A 19,771-nucleotide genomic window follows, 5' to 3' on the forward strand; every position below is an offset into this window, starting at 1 on the left:
AGGTTTATAGCTAAAAACCAAAAGTCACATGTTAAATACCTTTTTGTATAATTTTATATATTTATATATTGATTGATTTTATATTTGTGCATTTATTTAGTTCAAACTTTCTTTTCCCTCAGCCCTTTAGAAAAATTAGCCGAGTGAAAAGATTAATGGTCCAAGAGAAGATAACGCTGCGTTCAAAGCCAAGTTTTGATGAAACGTTCATTCTGTCATCATCACAAATGATGGAGAAAAATGTGTTTGTGACAGTAGGCACCACTGAGTTTGTCGAACTTATAAAGACTGCTACATCCGACGACATTTTGAAGGTGTGGCAACGCGCATTGTTTAGCTGACGTAGTCGTAGGCAGGATGCAGCTTTAGTCATTTTCTTACTTGTAAAAAAATTGTAGTCTTATAGCTTTGTGATTTTGGCGTATCCACAGATAACATTGCTTCTGAAAAGGAAACAGCCTTAATTTTCTTTCTGCAGGTACTGAGAAATCTTGGATTCACTAAAGTCCTGCTGCAAATTGGCCGTGGCAGCTTTGAGCCCGAATCGCGCTGTGCGAGTCCCAAAACCCTGCCGTGGAATACTACAGATATAAGGAAGAAATCAGTGATGACATACACTCAGCTGATCTTGTAATCAGCCATGCTGGTTTGTCAGAGTTGATGCTCGTTTTTCGGTGATCATCTCAAGTGCATAGACCCTTCTTCTACAAACACATCCCTTGAAACCAGAATTTCGGTTTTCGGTGATCATCTCAAGTGCATAGACCCTTCTTTACAAACACATCCCTTGAAACCAGAATTTCTAAACAACACTGAAGCTGTGATTCCAACTACCAATACAAAGAATACATAATTTAAATTCGAAGAAAATAATTTTTACACTTAAATTCAGTGAAAACTCTCATACAGATCTAGAGGGTACAGAAAAGTGATGGTATCATACAAAAGTTGTTAGATTTACATACCTTCTGCAGACACAAGCCTCATGACATGGGTTCCCCTGTGCTCAAGGATGCATATGTGATAGTCATTTTGACAAAACCTTATCACCCCATCCATATAATCCTCATAGCTGGATTGACCCTGCTATGATCAGATTGTTCCTAGTGAGACCACATCCTCCCAACAATAACAGTAATAATAAAGTGAATTCATATTGCAATTTACTCCTTCATCAAATGCTATCTCAAAGTGCTTTACAAAGAAAAAATATAAACAAAATAATAACGATCTCGAAACAAAGCGAATTTGCATAATAACACATGGCGCTTTGTTTGCAATATTTGACAATAATTACTTTTGTCATTGGTGATTCATCATTGTGACCATATGATGTCATTTTATTACTTTCTCTTGGCATTGCTTACTACATGCTGTCATGCAAAAATCTGCTCACCTTTCAAGTCATGTGTTACTTACATTGAGATTCTGAGAAAAGGACAACAATCTGTTAAGGAATGGGATCTAAATTAACTAAACATTCAATCTAACAATTTGTTTTGGTTTGTTTTTGCAATGATTTAATAATGGACGCATTAGTTTTTTGCCATGATTGCTATTGCGGCATTCTCTTTGGCCAAACCTGTTTTTAATTATAGTATTTTCTGCTCCATAAATCATCTTGTATCAAAAGTATGTTTTGATCATTTTGAAAATATGCATCATTCATTTTGTGTATGAAAGAGAGAGAGAAAGTGTGAGAACAATATTTGGTATTTTTCGCAAGCAATTTGAGGACCTCAAGGTGTATGACTTGGTGTAGGTGCCGGAAGCGTGCTAGATGCCTTGGGAGCAGGAAAACCTTTGCTGGTGGTGGTTAACGATCAGCTGATGAGCAACCATCAGGTGGAGTTGGCTCAACGTCTATACCAGGATGGTTATTTACATTACTGCACTTGCAGGTACTCTAGTCCAGATAAACTCCTGAACACAGATAATGTCGTTAAGATATTGCTGTACTTGTGCATGTTATTTTGTCAGTAACTTGCAAGTCTACAGCTTGAGAAAAATTACTGCTGTTTCAGATAATTTATTTCATGCACTTATATCTGTATTTCTAACTATCTGTATTTCTCTCTAGCAAAAAGATCGCAAAAAGTTTGCAAAGAGTTGATAAATTGCAGTATTTGGTTCTTGTTTCAGCACACTTAAAAAGACTCTAGAAACAGTTGACTTCTCTACCTTACTGCCATTCCCATCAGGGGAACCAACCAAGTTTGCACAACATCTAGACAACATAATGGGTTTCGTTTAATTCCTGTATAACTACATTTGTTGCACCTGACAAACTGAATAGACTGCATGAAGGTCATGGTGTTGTCAGGGAAGTTGGTGTTAAGCAGTTGATACTTCTAACCCAGGCATCCACCATAGACAACATAACCTCACTACATGTGGCAGTGGTAGCCTTTTGGTGGGGGTATTGATGGAATGCAGTGTTGATGGAATGTGACATGAAAATTTAGCTCACAGTAGATATGCAATTGGAGTGAGATTCCACATCTTTAACATTTATGTGCTCCAAAAAATGGAGAGCATGTTCTAATTTTAGCCCTTGATATGTCTTATGGAAGAATGAAATCTTGCTCAAAGTTGTCATGTCATTTTGGCGGACCAAAGACATATATATAGGATGTCAGTATAGCATTTCAACATTAAATGTGTCCAGAAATTGTTTTCTCTTATTTGAAATATATTTTATGTTTTCTGTTGCCATTGCACCTTCTGTAATGTACCTTGTGTATCCTGAACAAGATGCATGTCAAATAGTTTAAGGATTTTTTTGATTTTCAGGTTTTCTACCTCACTGTATTTACAGAAACATAGTAATATGAAGGAGCTTTGGATTTACTCTAGTTTCAGTAGACTGCATTTATAATTTGCTCATAATTTTTTAAATGTCTATCACAAGCAGTTGTCGTTAACTTGAAAATGCCTAATAATGTTACATAATTTGTCTCACCCAGTTTTTAACCTTTGCACAGAACATATCCTGTAATTTCCAAATATCACATTTTGAGTGCAACAGAATACAAACACTTAAGTACTACAGATTTACTGTCAGAATGAACAGCTTTTACACTGGCAAAGAAATGAACAATTCACTTTCCAAAGAAGTAGACAAGTATGTTTGCATAAAAGCTATAGCACCGGCTATCTTTAATGTAAAAGTTTGTAAGAGCACATTACTTCAAGCATTGCACAGATATCAGACGAAAAATGCAATCCATTTGCGAGCACATTTAGTAATTACAAACTGCCTGAAACATGTTCCAGCATGGCAATGTGATGACAAATTAAGAGAACACATTTTCCATTCATCTGATAAAAGCTGATTTTATGTCTAGAAAACTGACACTTATGCTTGACCACATAATTATGACTTGGCACAGACATCTGCAAAAGAGATGAACATGTACATACTCTACTCAAAACTTCAGGAGACCATAGTTACAGACTGGGAGTACCTTGCTGCCTTAAAGGTCACCACCTCCACAGTTACAGCCCAAGAGAGGTACCTGAAACAGCAGCTAGTGACCAAACACAAGTCACCTCCAATATTGCACCTGATTGTAATTAAAGGATCCAGTGTTGCTTCTGCCTTGTTGCCTTGTAGATACCTCTCAGGAGCTTCATCTCCAGTCTATAGCTTCTGTTCCAGGTAGAAATAGTTGGGCAGTTCCACTATGACACAGTAATCAATGGTGCATGTAGAAGCCACATCATCTTTCATCCCTAATTTTAGGACATTGGGAGAATAACTACCCCAAACTCAACTTTAACAGTTTTGGTTTTCACATGCTAATATATATATACAGCTTAAAGAGAAAAGCAACTCAAATGGTAAGTTCTGAATAATGATCAACATTTCAATTAGCAAAATGATTGTTTACTTACAATTGCATCAAAACCAGCTTTAAGCTGATCCAAGAAGGCTGCCATGTTTGCGTACTATTTCATGAAAACTCGAAAAGTGATGTAGGCACAAGTTTTACAAGCATTTGATGGGGAGTAGTGTTAGCAGTTTTACCACAGACCCATTTGACAAACCAGCATGACCTTTATTTATAGATTGCAAGCTATTTCTATATAGATATATAATATCTGCCTTAGCTTACAAGAAATGTAGACTATTTAAAAAAGCAGGGTGCATTTGTTTCGAATGTATGCAAGGATCTGTACCACTTCTACTGCCAAAATAACCAGTTTCAATGCATGTGACACCAAAGGATACCTGTTTTGCAATGCAGTGGCATTCCTCTATTTTTAACATAGAGACTGTTAACCCAATAACTTCTTTCACAACAACTGCCATATCAAAGCATGAAGATGAACTGAAGCACTATATTACTGTTTATAACATTATCCTTTGCTACACCAGTATTCTCCAATTCACTCAAATTTTCATCACTAAACTCAGGATGCTAGCATTTTGATGACTGTTTTAGATGCAATTGTAAACGATCATTTTGCAACCCAAAAATTTGATCAGACACAATTCAGAATGTCAGCATGTATCATATAACCTCAACTTGCCATTTGACTGCTTTTCCGTTTGTTACCTAATAACTACTATGCATTCATGCAGCTTTAGTAGAATGAACTTTTGCTTTAGTCACCATCTCTTTACAGGAACAAATGTTTTCTAGAAATTCAACTTATAAACCAGTTCACTGTCCTTAGTGGCCTAATCTCCCCCCTTCCCCCAACCTCCATGTCTTTGGTCAGGTTTATTTCTAGGTTTCAGTCCCTGCTCACAGCATTGACTTCTACTTTGCAGCATAAGCATTTTCTAAAACAGAAATGTTCACAATGGCACAGAAATATGATCAACAACTAATACTATTGGCTATTGCCACAACCACGACTCAACAATATTATTCAGGAGTCATTTCCAAAAATTATGTCCACACTTTCTACACATGCAAAAAGCACAGGGAAAATAAATGGAATGCCTTCTGTCAGATCACAAAATGTTATCCAATTCAGTTTTTCAATTAGCAGGAATGCTTTCTAAGCTTATTTAAAAATTTTTTTAGTACATGTTTTTAAATATGGTTGTCTGTGAATTGGCTGATTTCATAGTCAGTTTGAGATCTTGATGGGTTAACCTTAATATCACATTTTAAACGTCGATAGAATTTGACTAACAGAGAAAAAAAAAATAATCAAAACATAAAGATACAGGAATGCTTTCTAAGCACGTTTAAAAGGCATCTTATTGTTTAGCACATGTTTTTAAATACGGTTGTCTGTGAATTAGCTGATTTTAGACTCAGTTTGAGGTCTTCATAGGTTAACCCTAATATCACATTGTAAAGCTTTAATCGAATCTAACGACTTACCAAAACTGTTTTATGCAGACCACCAACTTTCCTCTTTATAAGCACATTACACAAATGCCAATATTTAGAATAATCAGCTGTATAGCATTATCACAATAGGTCTTCTATCTTATTTTTAAATGTTTTATTCATTTCTTTTACAATGAACAAATGGGAGAGTTTTTTTTTAAATGAAGTACTGCCATCAAAAGCTAGTTGAATGTATATTGTATATGTATAAACTTAAGAAATGATGCATAAGCCATTTTTGCTAAATTCCTGACAAAAATGTTTCACCACAATGTTGTGTGTAAACAAGAGTTTCTCTCCCTAAAACAAAGGAAAAGCATGGAAATTAGATCTTCAACATACTACCCTTATCAAGATATTTCAAGGAAAGACAATATTATGAACAATTATGTGTCTGTACAATCAAAGGAAGAAAAAAATTCTTAACACTACATCACTAAAAGTAAAACAATAATGAAGGATTATAAACACAAAACCAAAAAAAAAAAAAATACAGATGTGCATCACATGAAGCCTTGCACAGAACAAACAGATATGCTAAATAAAATAAGCCATACTGGCTGAAAATAGGAATTCTGATATGTACGTTCTGGGGTGTTTGGACTATGTGGAAAGGCCAACAACGTCGTAAAAGAAGCATGTAATATTATTGCGTACTTCTGTACCATTTTCACTTTCAAATGATAAGAGGTCAAAAAAAAAGAAATGAGCTATAAAATACACATCAACAGAACAGCGTAAATATCAACTGCTAAAAGCATTTCAATAATATGAGTGTGCAATGTCCCTGCAGTTGTTGAACAGATAAAGACAAACATAATATTGCAAAAACTTACCAAAAGGGTATGGGATAACATGTTTTATAAGAACAAAGAAAACAGGATCGAATGGTACTCCAAAATTGTATGGCAGTTATCCAGCACCTGAACGCAAGTTCATTTTGGTGTTGCTGAAGTTTTACGTGTGAACTGGAAACATTAGCAAACCTTTAAAATGATCAAAAACCACAAATTTCCAATCATGGCGGCCACTGGAGGTTTTGGCTCCTAAAAGATATATGTAAGGATAATTTAATATTAGCTTTATGTCACCAATTTGTAAATTAGCATACTGACTCTAACCATAAAATTGCATTCGCAAAGCAAATCAAAAGCAATTTCTTAATTATTTTATGCTGATAAGTCTTCTGCTCACATGAGCAACATATACAGAGATGTTCAAATATATACCAACACACAACAGCGCTTTTGCATGCGCATACACACGCACATGCAAATACATTCATCCATCATTGTTTTCCTTTATCATCACAGATACGTTTCTTAAATGTTTTTATATTTCAGTCTTCTTTGGACTGACTACCATTTCAATGGCACATGAATGGCTGTATCCTACCCCAATGGAAGTACATTCTGGTCAACCTTTCTAGCTCTGAGGTGTAGTAGTATATGCACTTGGCAAGTCACAATGCTGAGAGCACGTTTTAAGATTGGTCTGTTGGTGGTGGTCTCATAGCTGAAATATCTGCAATCTTAAAAAAAACACCTTGCAACAAGACATAAAAGCAGGCAAGATGCTGCTCTGAACATCTCTCTTATCCAGCAGACGACATTATCAGAACTGTACCTTTCTGCAAATTGTATAAAGCGAGATTTCAAACTAAAAGTGTGTCATCAGCAGTGCACGAAGTTTGGCATTTAAATAGCAATTCAGCAGGCAGCAAGTAGTGTTATTTGCTGGTAGTATTATTTTAGTACAGCAGACCTTTGGTATAAACAAGAAGCATCAGCACAGAATTTTAGCAGCAACCAGTTTTAAGTGTAATAGTGCTGTGTGTTAAGATTTCTGTGGAAGCTCTTTCCCACAGAATAGAATCATATAGCAGATAAATGCTACAAAATCAGTTCATTCATAAAACCCTACTACTATGCAGAGAGCTGTTCACCCCAAGTGTTCTATCTTGGAGAATACTTTCTATCACATCTAGGAGAGAAAAGACACTACTATCTCATTAATAAAGAGCAGATTTTTGATTTGACTTTGAAATCAGATCAATGGACAAATAACAAACAGCATATATCTTTCTACAATGTGTGAAAAACCCTGGTGCAAAATCTTCAAAAGACGTTTCAAAAAGAGCCTGCCCTTTAGAGGTCATCACCGGTTACACCAACAAATGGACAACTGCATTCATAAATACAAGCTGTTTGATTTTATAACTTCCATGCTACACATTCTACAGAGTTCAATTCCTTCAAAATTCTGTCCAATGCTAGCATGATCAATGCTACATATTCTGCAGTGTCCAACTGCTTCAAAATTCTCCCCAAGGTTATCATAATTAATGCTCAAACAATCACAAGTTCTCAACTACTTCTATACATTTTTAGTGTTGTACCCTGTTTAAGAAGACATTTTCAACTTGATGTTTAGCTTCTAACTATACCTTTTCACAAGTCATTTAAAGAAATACTATGTAGCTTGGATGAGTATGCCTCAAGAACAGATTGCTCCCTTGCAAAGGGTCCAAAACAATGCTACTAGTTTTATGAAAATCAAGACACAAGCATATCACACACTAGCTCAAAGAACTGCACTAGCTTCCAGTACTAATTCTGTCAGGCTTTTCTTCACTAATCTTCTATTCTTGCTGTTCAATGAATTATCCATATTCTCCTTGTACGATTGTGTGTGAGGGATTGTATGTACACCATGTGTGAGTGTTTTGCTTGGTGCACATGCTTGGTTCATGTATTGAACCTTTGGTGGGAACAACACTATATAAAAGTACTTTACTATTATTGTATTTTAAATACACCAAAAATACTAAGCTGGCTGCCAAAAGAGCCAGAAGAACACGAGTGGCCTTTGTTCCAGGTGTACAGCTAATGAACTGTTTATGCTGACTGACCAATATTTAGGCTGACTGTGGCCAACATACAAGTGCTTACTATATCTCCTCTCAAAATACAGTCACAGTGAAAGTAAAAAAATAAAACATCAATGTCAGCGTGTCTTTGGTTTCATGAGAATTTGACATGCTCAGATACTTAACAGGGTATCACAAAAATTGCTCAAGCAATTAAAAGCAACATGTTCCATTGGCACATAGACAAAAATAGTTTGCTTCAATATAAAATGACCAAGAGTATTAAAAGAACTTCTTAAAAGCTAGCAGCAAATGGAAAAAGCATGAGCACTTTGCCCCCCAACTACACAATGTTTTTGACAGGTCCAGCCCAATGTTTTACTAAGTGGAGATCATGCTTATCCAAAATGTTTAAGAAATTTCAGTGAACTTACAATACATCAGCACTCTTCTATGAAATATCTAAAACTTTAATCACAGGAAGAGGGGTTGTGAATGCATTCTTCTCTAGCACATGATAAAACATCATCCTGCTCCTTCTCCAAACGATGCCAGAAACCCAACTTTCAAATGGAATATGTTCTCCGCACCTTCTGATCAGCCATTTCAACTGGGTTCTGGAATTTTGATGTGTATGCCCCATGTGTTGTCCCATTTGTCAAATTTCTTTATGTGAATATTAAAGACACAACTTGCTCTGCGCAGAAGCAGACAGTAAAAGTCTCATTTCCACATGTAACATTTTTTTTAAATTGTACAAGAGAAGTACACATGTATCAAGCTAGAAACAATGAATGACACAAGCCATTTCTTACACCGAATGCAAACCATCTGGTGGCATGATCCTGCAGTGAAGCAACATGAACAGGGAGAGACGTACACATGATGACAGGCATCAGCTCAACCAGAGCCAGAAAGTTACAACCAAGCACACCTGCATGGGACAGGAAGAGATGATAAAGGTGTGTATCAATGATCTTCAAACTCATCAACTCCACCCTCCTCATAATCATCAGCTGGACGATCATAGTATGTGTCACCTTCCAAGAGACATCGTGGAAACAGCCCCATTTGTATATAGTCATCCAGCACCTAGAAAGAGAAAACATATGCAAATAAATAAAAGGAAGAATGGTACAGGCTGAAATAAAATTGGAAGATTTCAACTCTGTGAAACTGCCTATTTTTAAACATAAATTATAGCCAATAATTTAGTAGTTTACTTTGATGGGTTCTGTAGTATTCTGCTATCTTTTTTTTGTACAGTTACCTGTCGCAGTGTTTGTAGCTGAAGTTCAGGATAAGAATAGTGGAATCCAGTCTGTTCTATCTTTGTGCCATCCATATGCAGATGTTTGTTGTAAAGCAATTCCTGGACAGAATGATACACTGACTGTTAAAAGATAGATAGGGACAGTGTGAATAGAAATGAACAAAACTGCAGATGCTTTGTATGTGCAAAAGTTGTTGTAAGTCATCACTTTTAGACAGGTTTTCAACTGGAAAAATGTAGTGAAGATAAGAGATTACATGAATTTTTTTTAAACAAACAAAACAAAGAGTCACCATAAAGAAAGGATACAGATGGCAGAAAATACATATGCAAGCACATACACACACCAAACCTGTTTATCCTTATCGTTTCCTGCCTTTACTATATTAAATTATCAGAATTACAGGAATTATAGATCAGGACAAAAACATTACATTTGTTTGATCTGCAACTGATTAAATATATTGAATCAACATTACAGATTTTTCCATGGGATTAAATATTTATTCAGAAATCATTTAGGGAAAACAGCATAAAAGGTCTTGTATATGCAAAGAATAATAAATATGGCTATAGTGTTATGAAGCTTGCTGCAGCACTATGAGGCTGCCTAATACTTTAGCTATACAGTAATCTAGATGTGAGATAATACCTGGTCAATGAAAGGTGTGAGAGGAGTGTTGACTATATTGTCACGCTGACATGCATCAGCCCATGGAGCCATATGCTTATCATTTATGTCCTCCACTACATTTGACATATTCACCTGCAATGATACAAAACCATAAATTCAAGGCTGCACAAACATACAATTTATTTTCTTGCTAAAAGAATAACATCAGCCTGGCAAGGCAGTAACTACAAAGCAGACAATAGAACAGGCCTCTTTCTTTTTTAAAGGGAAACAAAATCTTTTCATGGAACAAAACTGCTGCACTATACAACACAATAAAGAAAGAATGCTATTTGAAACGATTGTCAATAAAGAAGGAATCATGTTGTTAATATACAACAGGCAATAAACTGCACTTATAAACAGAATAGATAGCATAGATCAAACAATGGGACGTTAGATATTTATTTGTGCCAAGAAGAACAAAACATGCATCAGACAATAACACTTACCTTTGCCATTGATGACAGCACAGAGCCCATGAAGTCATACTGGATACTGAACAGCTGTGACACCAGCTCAGAAATTTTTCCCTGTGCTGAGTAGAACAATCCACAGTGATAAGTGATAAAACGAACATGCTGAATATCTCCTCCACTTACTACTAATAATAGTGAATACTTATAATGCAAGCACCATGACCAAGACAGATCGCACTCTCTGCACAGACCAGTAATGATAAATGAAAGATAACAGACAGTGGACATACAGGCATGCTGAACAACATAAAGATGAAGTACGAGAGTAGAGCGTAAAGCAACAGATGAAGGTATGAAGATATATAGGCCTTGTAAACAGTGTAAAGATGGGGTTGTTACATGATGGTTAACATGACCAACAGTATTGCAAGGGATAGTATTCTACCCTCAAAAAAACTGTTAGCCATATCACATAATCACACCCAGATGCCAACATCTATAAGACATTTCAAACTCTGTAAGGAAAAATGACCAGCTAGCAAATTCGCTGCTAGAGGATGAAATCACTAAAATTGTCTGTAAACAGACTGATATTTAGTTAGCTCCAAATCATCATCTACTGATGCAACATTGCAGCTAATTACAAATATGTAATGGAGGTGTAAACTGAATGGCTTGCATAAAACTCAAGTGAAACATTCAAAACCTACTTGTGTCTCCTTTATCCACAAGATTAAACAGCTGACCAGGCTTAGCATGAGTGAAAACATGCCACACTGCTGCGCACACATCCTCCACATGCACTGTGTTCATGTGCAAATCCTTGGTCCATAACATCTAAAAAAGTCAATATCAAAGAAGTGACAACAGCAGCATTAAATGCGATGAGAGCTAAACAGCTATCATTAAATCAGCATTTCTTAGTGACACTAGTTATTATCTGCTGAAAATTGATCATTAGCAAGCACTATACAGCAGCTGACTGGAATCCTCAGGGGAAGAGAGTTGGGAGACCAAAGCAGACTTGGAAAAGAATAGTAGAAAGCGAGGCAAAGGATGTCAGAACCACATGGGCCCAACTGAAAGGTAGCTGCCCAAAACCGGGTCCGCTGGTGAAGTGTTGTTGCGGCCCTATGCTCCTCCAGGAGTAACAAGGACTAAACTACACAGCAGCTGTCAACGATCAACAGAAAATACTCTTCCAAAACAAATGATTACTTAAAGTCAGAAAATATTGACAGCAGTCAGCAAGTACTTTCCAGTGATGGACAATCAACTCTTGTCAGCAGACAATTTCTGACATTTGATCACTGATACCAGCAAGTGTTGTAAAGTGATAGTTGATCAAGCACCAGTAAGAATGGAGCCTTTAACAGTGATACCTAGCATCAACAAGTATGCTCTGCCACTAAAATCATGTATCAGCAAAGAATGTAAGGATACTGACCTTCATTTTCTCTTTGGTGTATCGATAGATGGCACCTATCAGAAGCCTTGGTGCTGTAACATAAAATATGAACATAATTGTATCACATTTGCTTCTATCATCTCAGGCTCAATTTACTGCTAAAGTACTTTGTATCACCTGAGATCTCATTTCCTATGCAGTAGCAGCCAATAACTGATTGCAAAGATTTTCAAGATGTTTAAAACCATCACAAACTGATTTCAAAGATTTTCAAGATGCTTAAAACCAAAAAACCAAGGTGATGTTAGAATTCTGAAAAAAAATTCACACATGCACTCTCTCTCAGTTCCCACACAGAATGACATGAGCATGAATTCTTAGATACAACCATATAGATACTCACTAATGCCTTGTCTATCTCCTGGACCATAAACTATGGCTGGACGTATCACTGCATAATTTAGGCCTGAAATATCCTTCAACAATTCCTCTACTGCCAACTTGTGGCGGGCTAAATTTGTCCATGGGTTACACTTGCTGTCTTCCTTTGTTGGCTTCTGTACATAGGCATAACATATTTGCCATTACAAACTCTTAAATGCTAATTACAATACTACTTAATAATAATAAATGTAAAATTTGTAAAACGCATACTCGCACTCCTAAGGAACATGCTGTTAGCACCTAAGAACAAGAACGAAACACGGACAGCATACGAGGGACAGGAAAACAAATAAATAAAATATGCACTATAAAAGAATAATCAACAGTACTAACAAACAATGAAATCAAATACAGAAAACACAAAAAGGAACCAAATAACAAGAATAAGAACTGAGAGTAACATAATATTGCAAAAGAAAGACGAGCAGAGAAGGATGTGGAAAAAAGACTAGCTTTGTGGGAAAGGGTGTTAGAAGTAATGTTGATGGAAGAGGTGCATTTTCAGTGCACATTTAAAGGATTCAAGAGTGGGTAGGTGGCAGATACGGAAAGGGACAGAGCTCCATTGTTTTGCTGCACATTAACTAAAAGTCCTATGTCCATATGTTGTTGTTCTGATGACTGGGAGAGTAAGGAGACGATCATCAGACAAGGAGCAGATTTGTCTAACTGGGACATTGGGGAAGAGCAGTCCAGAGAAATAATCAGGGCAGGTGCCTGCGAAGAAATTAAAATACAGCATGGACAGCTTGTACTCGATGCAAGAACGGATGGTAGCCAGTGTAGAAAATGAAGGAGAGGGGTGGCGTGGTCCCGTTAGAGTAAGAGTTTTGGTAGTGCACATAGACAGAATGTGACAGATGGCGCTGATCTTGTGTAGCTCATACTAGGCAGACTGACAGACAGCTTTAACTTGTTTAGCAAGAGTCATGTCTGCACTGACAATCCCAGATTCCTGACGGAGGATACAAAGGTGATGTTGGTTAATGTGATTTGGTGGACAAACAAGTGAAGATGGATTTGTTCTTCTCAAACATAGGTGGGATTCCGTTTTATCACCATTGAGTTTAAGTTTGTTACCATCCAGTCTTTGACTTCATTAATACAGCCTATCCATTTTAGCTATACAATTCATTCCTTATTTAGCTATATACAGTATTTATAATGGTAATGCCTTACCAAATATGAGACTAAAATTTCATTTAGAATTTCAAACTTCATTTCAAGAAAGTTTTTTTTGATATTATTAGAAAATTTCACAAATTCTGAAAATAAAACATTAGATTTCCTCAGAATTTATTTATACTCTTGCATTTTAGTCTCTCTCAAACTTATTTCAACTTCCTCTGTTTAAATTTGTATGACAACATAATTAAAAAATAATTTACTTTTCTTCAGCAATTAAGACAGTCAAGCTCTCAAACAGTAAAATTTGCCTTCAATAACGTTGGAAATTTTATCAATATATTTGTCTAGGAATGATAGAAACACTTTGCACAGGCAAGAGTGCAGCAGGTACCTCCTGTGTCAGGGACTGGCACACTCACCATAAAATGAACTGTGAAGTGAAAACTTTGACCATGCAGAAACATTACAAGGTCATGTGGATAAGATATGATTATTTTGAAAATGATGCAGATTTTTAACATATGTTCTTGGAGAAGAATATATGACATAAATACAAGAGACAAAGATGAGAACATCCTGAGCAGAAATGGCTACCACACACACATACGCACCTTATCTGATGATAGCATCTGACCGCTGGAGAGTTCAACGTACATCTGAACATTGCAGCGAGCAGCAGTCCGAGCACAGTTTTCACTCAGCCGTACAATACCCTCATGGTATACCTAAGCATTCAGAGGAAGTAATTTAAAACCCTGCAGGTCACTGGTCACCTTCACGATAAAATAAATTGTAGAAAATAGTAATGCAAGCATCTTTTTGACACTACAGAAAAATTTCAATGATGTGTTAAGCTCTAGTTTCTGGTCTTTTAAATTTCTCACAGACCACATAAATCATTTTAATATTTCTCAGTTTATGCAATACTACATTAATGTCATCGTTAATCTAAATGCTGAAATACACCTTTTGGCAGACAATGTTTTAAAGGCTTTTAATATGTTTTGTTTTTTTTCTCTAGCACCCAATTCAGCAATTGCTAAACATACTGTATCACCACCAGTACTCACTGGTTCACTCTGACCATACTTGGTTTCTGCTGCAAAATTCACCACATAGTCAAATGGCTCTCCATCCGTTGAGAAAGCATTTTCTGCTGAAGCTAGAAACAATACAACTTTGTTTCATGACAGAAATTCATGTATATCTTGCTGCTAGGCACTGACAAGACAAGCATGGAATGTGCACAGAATTCCAAAAATATTGATATTGTAATAACTACTTCTCCATCCAGGATATTTCAGTTTGTCAGCAACCCTAACCCTTCTTCAATTCTTGCAAGAAGACCAGCCATTATAGCTGATAACTCACCATTTAGGTTATCCCATACGAAAGAACAAAATTAATTTAGTCTGCTGGGAAAATCTTTCTTGCCAGTTGCAAATTAATATACTGAGAATAGTATCAGATAATGTAATTCCATAAATGGATAGTCAAAGTAGATTCACTATGATTAAAAAAGCACAAAATATCAAAAGCAAGGGGGGAAACTGAACCATAAACAAGACAAGCAAGATGCATTTAAGCCTGGGACCTAAGAAACTAAACTATAATCTAAAATATGAAGCTACACAAAAAGGATTGAAAATAAGGATGTCTAATGCAAATCTGATGTTCTGAAACAGGAAGCTATACTAAGCCAAACTTTATATTTAGTTTCTTTGCAATTAACAGAAGAAGTACTATACATAAGAGTTCAGACCTAAACACAAATACTTACTTGAGCTAATGAGGTTTGAGTGCTTGAATTCAACAATGGGACTGGCAAATGCTGCCTGCATGAAGGAATGTTTTATTCTAGTTAACATCCATGTAGTAATAATAGCAAACATAATAGTAAACTAAGCTGACATTGCAACAGATCTCTCCAGTGTTTTAAAAGATTTTTTTTTAGCCAATTATACACTTTTTAACAAGGAACTCATAGCCTAAATAGTTTTTAAAAATGGATATTCTGCAATATTTAATAAATGACTAAAAATAATTAATTTTGACATTGTCTATGTAAATTATATAGTTTGGCTCACTTGCTAATTATATATATATAAAGCTGATAATCAAGTATAATAATGAAAATATACTAACACTATGAACAGGATTCATCCATGCCATTTGAGGAGGAACTTTGTCAGCAACACGAATCTAGTGACAAGCAAGTGAAATATATGACTGCAAATATTTCGCCATGATTTTTTTAATTCCCTTGACGCCATATGTGCATGTAAAAGCAACCATATGCATCTATGTTATCTTACCATCTAGTATATATATATATGCTTTAAACAATGATTATTCCTTTAATTTTATTTAATAATGCATCTTGGGAGAGGGGGGATTGGTGTTTTACACCGAGCCAGAAACCAAGGCTATATTAAAGCAAAGCAGCCAGCCCTGTAAACAGATGGCACAAGAAGAGAAAGAACAGTATGCCTGAGACAAAATCTGAACCCAGGACAGCCAATCTTCACTGTATTGGTGACAGGCATGAATAGGTGCACCAACAGACTGCCTAATAAATAATGCATCTTGAAAAATGTAAAATGCTGTTCAGTTAATAATAAATAAAAGTGCGTGTTTTAATGCATGCACCACACTAGAAAAGCTTTTCAGATGTCTTTTTTTTTTTTTTAGAAAAAGGTCTGTTTATTTTACCACAAGTATCATAGGTCTTAAAAGTCTGTTTGTGCCCTTTAATATTTCTTTGAGTCTACGTCCTGGATTTTGGTTTATCTGTCTCATAATCACTAGTCATGGTGTAATCAAGATCTTGTCTCAAAAAAGTGTGGTAACTCGATCCCTGCCATATTTCTTGTCCCACTCCTGTGGGTACTAATGTTGACTGCAACAGTACAAGGACCACATAGTGCCAACTCTGGATAACTTGCCCTTTACTGCTTCTTGCCACCTTTGTCTCCTTCTTGTAAATAACTGCATTCATTCTTTTTATGATGTCCCCCTATCAACTATTTGTGCTTAGAAGAAAAAGAGCAATACTCCACTTATCACCTTCATGTGATCAAAGGAACCAAATAAAAAAGGGCTGAGTGAGGCATGGTTCTTATTTTCTATACATGGTCATTTCTATGTCATTTTGTTTATGTTTATTGATATTTTAAGGATAGAAAGACGAATCTTAAGTTTATATTTTACCTTCGAGGCAAGATCTTTGGTGACAAGATAATGGACAAAATTTCTTCCAATGAAACCAGTGCCTGCAATAAAACATGATTTTAAAATGTATCCAAACCATGAACTGTAACTCTTCTTTTGAATTTTGACTCTTGGGTTTTCTTTCACTAATCAGCTACAGTATATGCCTATGTCCCTGCAAAAACTAAATTCTATAATGCCACTAGTTACAGCTTGTCGCATGGAGCTGGTTTAAGAATGTGCACCTGCTGCATAGCCTAATTGTTAGCACATTCAATTTTTTTAGCAGAAGGTCGCCAGTCCAAGACTCATTCAGACTAGTGAACAAAAAACTCCAGTTTGTTTGCAGTCTGTACACAGCCTGCCTTCTGTAATCGAAAATAATCAGCTGTTGTGTTTTCCCACAAAATTCCAAGTTTAGAGCAAATACTTGCACTGAGGTGTTGGACAGTGCTGTGTCAAACACATTCCCCCTGTTTTGGGTTTTTTTTTTAAAACTGAGGTGAATTAGCTTTGTGAATGCATCAGATGGAAAAAAATAGGCTATTCACCAATATGGGGCAGTAGAGGAGCCACAACAAAAACCAGATTTTCTCTTCAATCATGCATCCTACAAAGGATTCACAAGTTTTAATTACCTAAATTCACACAAAAAAATAAGAAAGAACAGTTTTACTAATAACTAAATAAGCTGTTGAAAGTCACATACTAACATGTTATGCAAAATATTAAAATACTGAGGTTTTTTAAAAAAATAGCATGGCTGTTAGGCATCTAAAATGTAAAAATAAATACATGTTCAAATATGATTTTCTGTATGAAGGTACCAAATGCTTTTCAACTCCATTTCCTCAGATTCACCTCTAATCCTACGCTGTGAAACTAGAAAACTGCACACTGGCAGCTCAGAATGTGAGACTATTTAGTTGAGTCACACCACAGAAATGGAAACAAAATACAGACATGATATTATGATAATCCTCGTTGAGCCCAGGATACCTGCTTTTAGAAAATTAGAATATTTCGCACTTCAAACTCTCGTCAAATATCTCTTACTATTAGATGAACCCATCATCAAGATCTTTTCAGCTGTAATTGATAAACACAACTGCAACTCTATACGAATGAATTATATATAGCGAGAGCGAGGAAACTGAAACTATACGACACGGGCAACGCAAACTCAGTTTTGTTTATGTCAAAAAAAATAAGTGACACCAAAATGCGACATTGCGAGCATTAAAATTAAAAGCTGCAAGTGATGAGATTACCAATATCCTCAGTATCCATGATCCAACACTGGTGACAAAGTTGCGGATTATCGATCGGTGTCATCTCAGGGAATCCCGAACAAGCCTAGCTCACCCCGCACCCCCATTTGCGATTTAATGCATTCTAATAATATATTTTCGGGGCCATTTCAAATCTCTTGTACTTCGCTATTAATTTATGGTCACAATACCTTTACACCTGCATATCAACCAATATAAATTTAAGCCAAGTAGCGTGTAACTCACCACCAAGCACCAGCACACGCGCTTTCCTGATGTCAACCGCCATTTTGCTCAGCTTTGGTGGTCATCACGTGATACCTCTGTCGCCCAGTGCTCTGCAGACTATGCGACATGTTTTGTCTGCGTCTCTTCCCATTTCATGCTCCCCACATCATTCTATCGTTTTTCTCTTTTGAAACACGGTCGAGAGATCATCGTATTCGTACATGTGCGTTACTTCCTCGTTTTTACTTCCTGTTAAGAGGCAAATTACGAAAAACGCGTAGATGGCACTTATACATAAAGGGGCGCCATGTGATTTTTTTTCTCTCTCTCTCTGGCTATACAATTCATTTTATAACTAGAGATAGTAAACCGATAAAACTTAAGTATTTCATTTATACAATTTAAGTATTTCATTTATACAATTTATATCCTTTTTAGCTTTACGATTCATTCCTTATTTAGCTATAATTACAATTTAATTTTATAATGATTAAAATGCGTTCTATAACTTTAGGAAGTTGAAAGCATTTTATAGTGATAAAATTGAGTTTTATAGCTGTAGAGAGAAAAAATCAATTCCTCTTAGTGCCCCATACTTATAACAGCCGTATATACTATATGTGACGTGTCGAAATCGATGCCTATTTAATAATTCTTCCCCTCAATAAGACGGAAAAGATATGCATGGTATAGAATGCATGACGCTGCATGGTCTGCAATGTCCAGTTCGCTTAGAAGAATATATGTTTGTATACTTATATATGATAGAATTTCACAACTGATATTCTGTATGCTATAGCTATTTACTTATTATAATTGCCATGTACAACTGCATGCACTATGCAATTTAATGAAAGGAAGTATATAGAACACAAAATTTCGCTATTTTCAATCATGCAGTTAATAAATGTTAAATGAGATTTCGTAAAAAATGCGAAGTAGTATAGATGCACCGCAAAATGATCTTCGATCCGTTATTTGTATTCACCCGATCGAAAGATCGCATGCACCCATACATGCACCCCCAAACAAAGGTATACGTATATAAAGGGACAAGTTATATACTAATAGTACTATAATATAGGAGTGGCCGGAAAACACACTTGCAGTACGGATCGACGTATATCTAACATTTCGAATCGTATCTGATACATCTGCACATCTGTCCTAATTATTTCTTTTTAGGAATGTCTCGGTCATGTTTACCAGTTTAGTGACCATTGAGATATGCAGTTTTTAAAAAGCATCCATTTATCTGCATGTTTACAAACCATACATCTACTATAGTTTTGTAAATTTTTCTTGACTGGATCATTTAAAAGACAAATATTTGCATTTTCTTTCAGAGATAATAGAAACCAGCCTTTCTCCAGAAAAATAACACATATTAGCATATTAACATACGTATACGCCACTAAAAGGGAGGCGGGGTGCCGAGGGACATTATTGTCCTCAAATGGCTCATATTCGTATAAGACTTTGCGACGCAGTGCT

At 36.0% G+C, this 19,771-nt stretch overlaps 2 protein-coding genes across 2 annotated transcripts; one reads left to right on the forward strand and one right to left on the reverse strand.

Annotated features, from left to right (window-relative positions):
- Positions 1-19: 19 nt before the first annotated feature.
- Positions 20-2,691, forward strand: LOC112556869 (UDP-N-acetylglucosamine transferase subunit ALG13 homolog). The gene is given in 5 exon segments (XM_025226267.1): positions 20-314; positions 479-547; positions 550-646; positions 1,763-1,901; positions 2,143-2,691. Coding segments are annotated over 5 exon segments (576 nt in total). The 5' UTR covers positions 20-155; the 3' UTR covers positions 2,255-2,691.
- A 441-nt stretch (positions 2,692-3,132) lies between these two features.
- On the reverse strand, positions 3,133-19,750 carry LOC112556868 (dTDP-glucose 4,6-dehydratase-like). The gene is made up of 14 exons (XM_025226265.1): positions 19,682-19,750; positions 18,296-18,526; positions 16,779-16,840; positions 15,714-15,770; positions 15,349-15,403; positions 14,639-14,730; positions 14,180-14,293; positions 12,400-12,553; positions 12,036-12,088; positions 11,299-11,425; positions 10,622-10,707; positions 10,149-10,262; positions 9,494-9,595; positions 3,133-9,315 (listed from the first exon to the last, which is right to left on the reverse strand). Exons 2-14 carry the CDS (start codon positions 18,336-18,338, stop codon positions 9,193-9,195), a joined length of 1,182 nt encoding a protein of 393 aa, XP_025082050.1. The 5' UTR covers positions 18,339-18,526; positions 19,682-19,750; the 3' UTR covers positions 3,133-9,192.
- Positions 19,751-19,771: the final 21 nt, after the last annotated feature.

The sequence above is a fragment of the Pomacea canaliculata genome, linkage group LG2 (assembly GCF_003073045.1).
Source record: "Pomacea canaliculata isolate SZHN2017 linkage group LG2, ASM307304v1, whole genome shotgun sequence".
Lineage (NCBI taxonomy): Eukaryota > Metazoa > Mollusca > Gastropoda > Architaenioglossa > Ampullariidae > Pomacea > Pomacea canaliculata.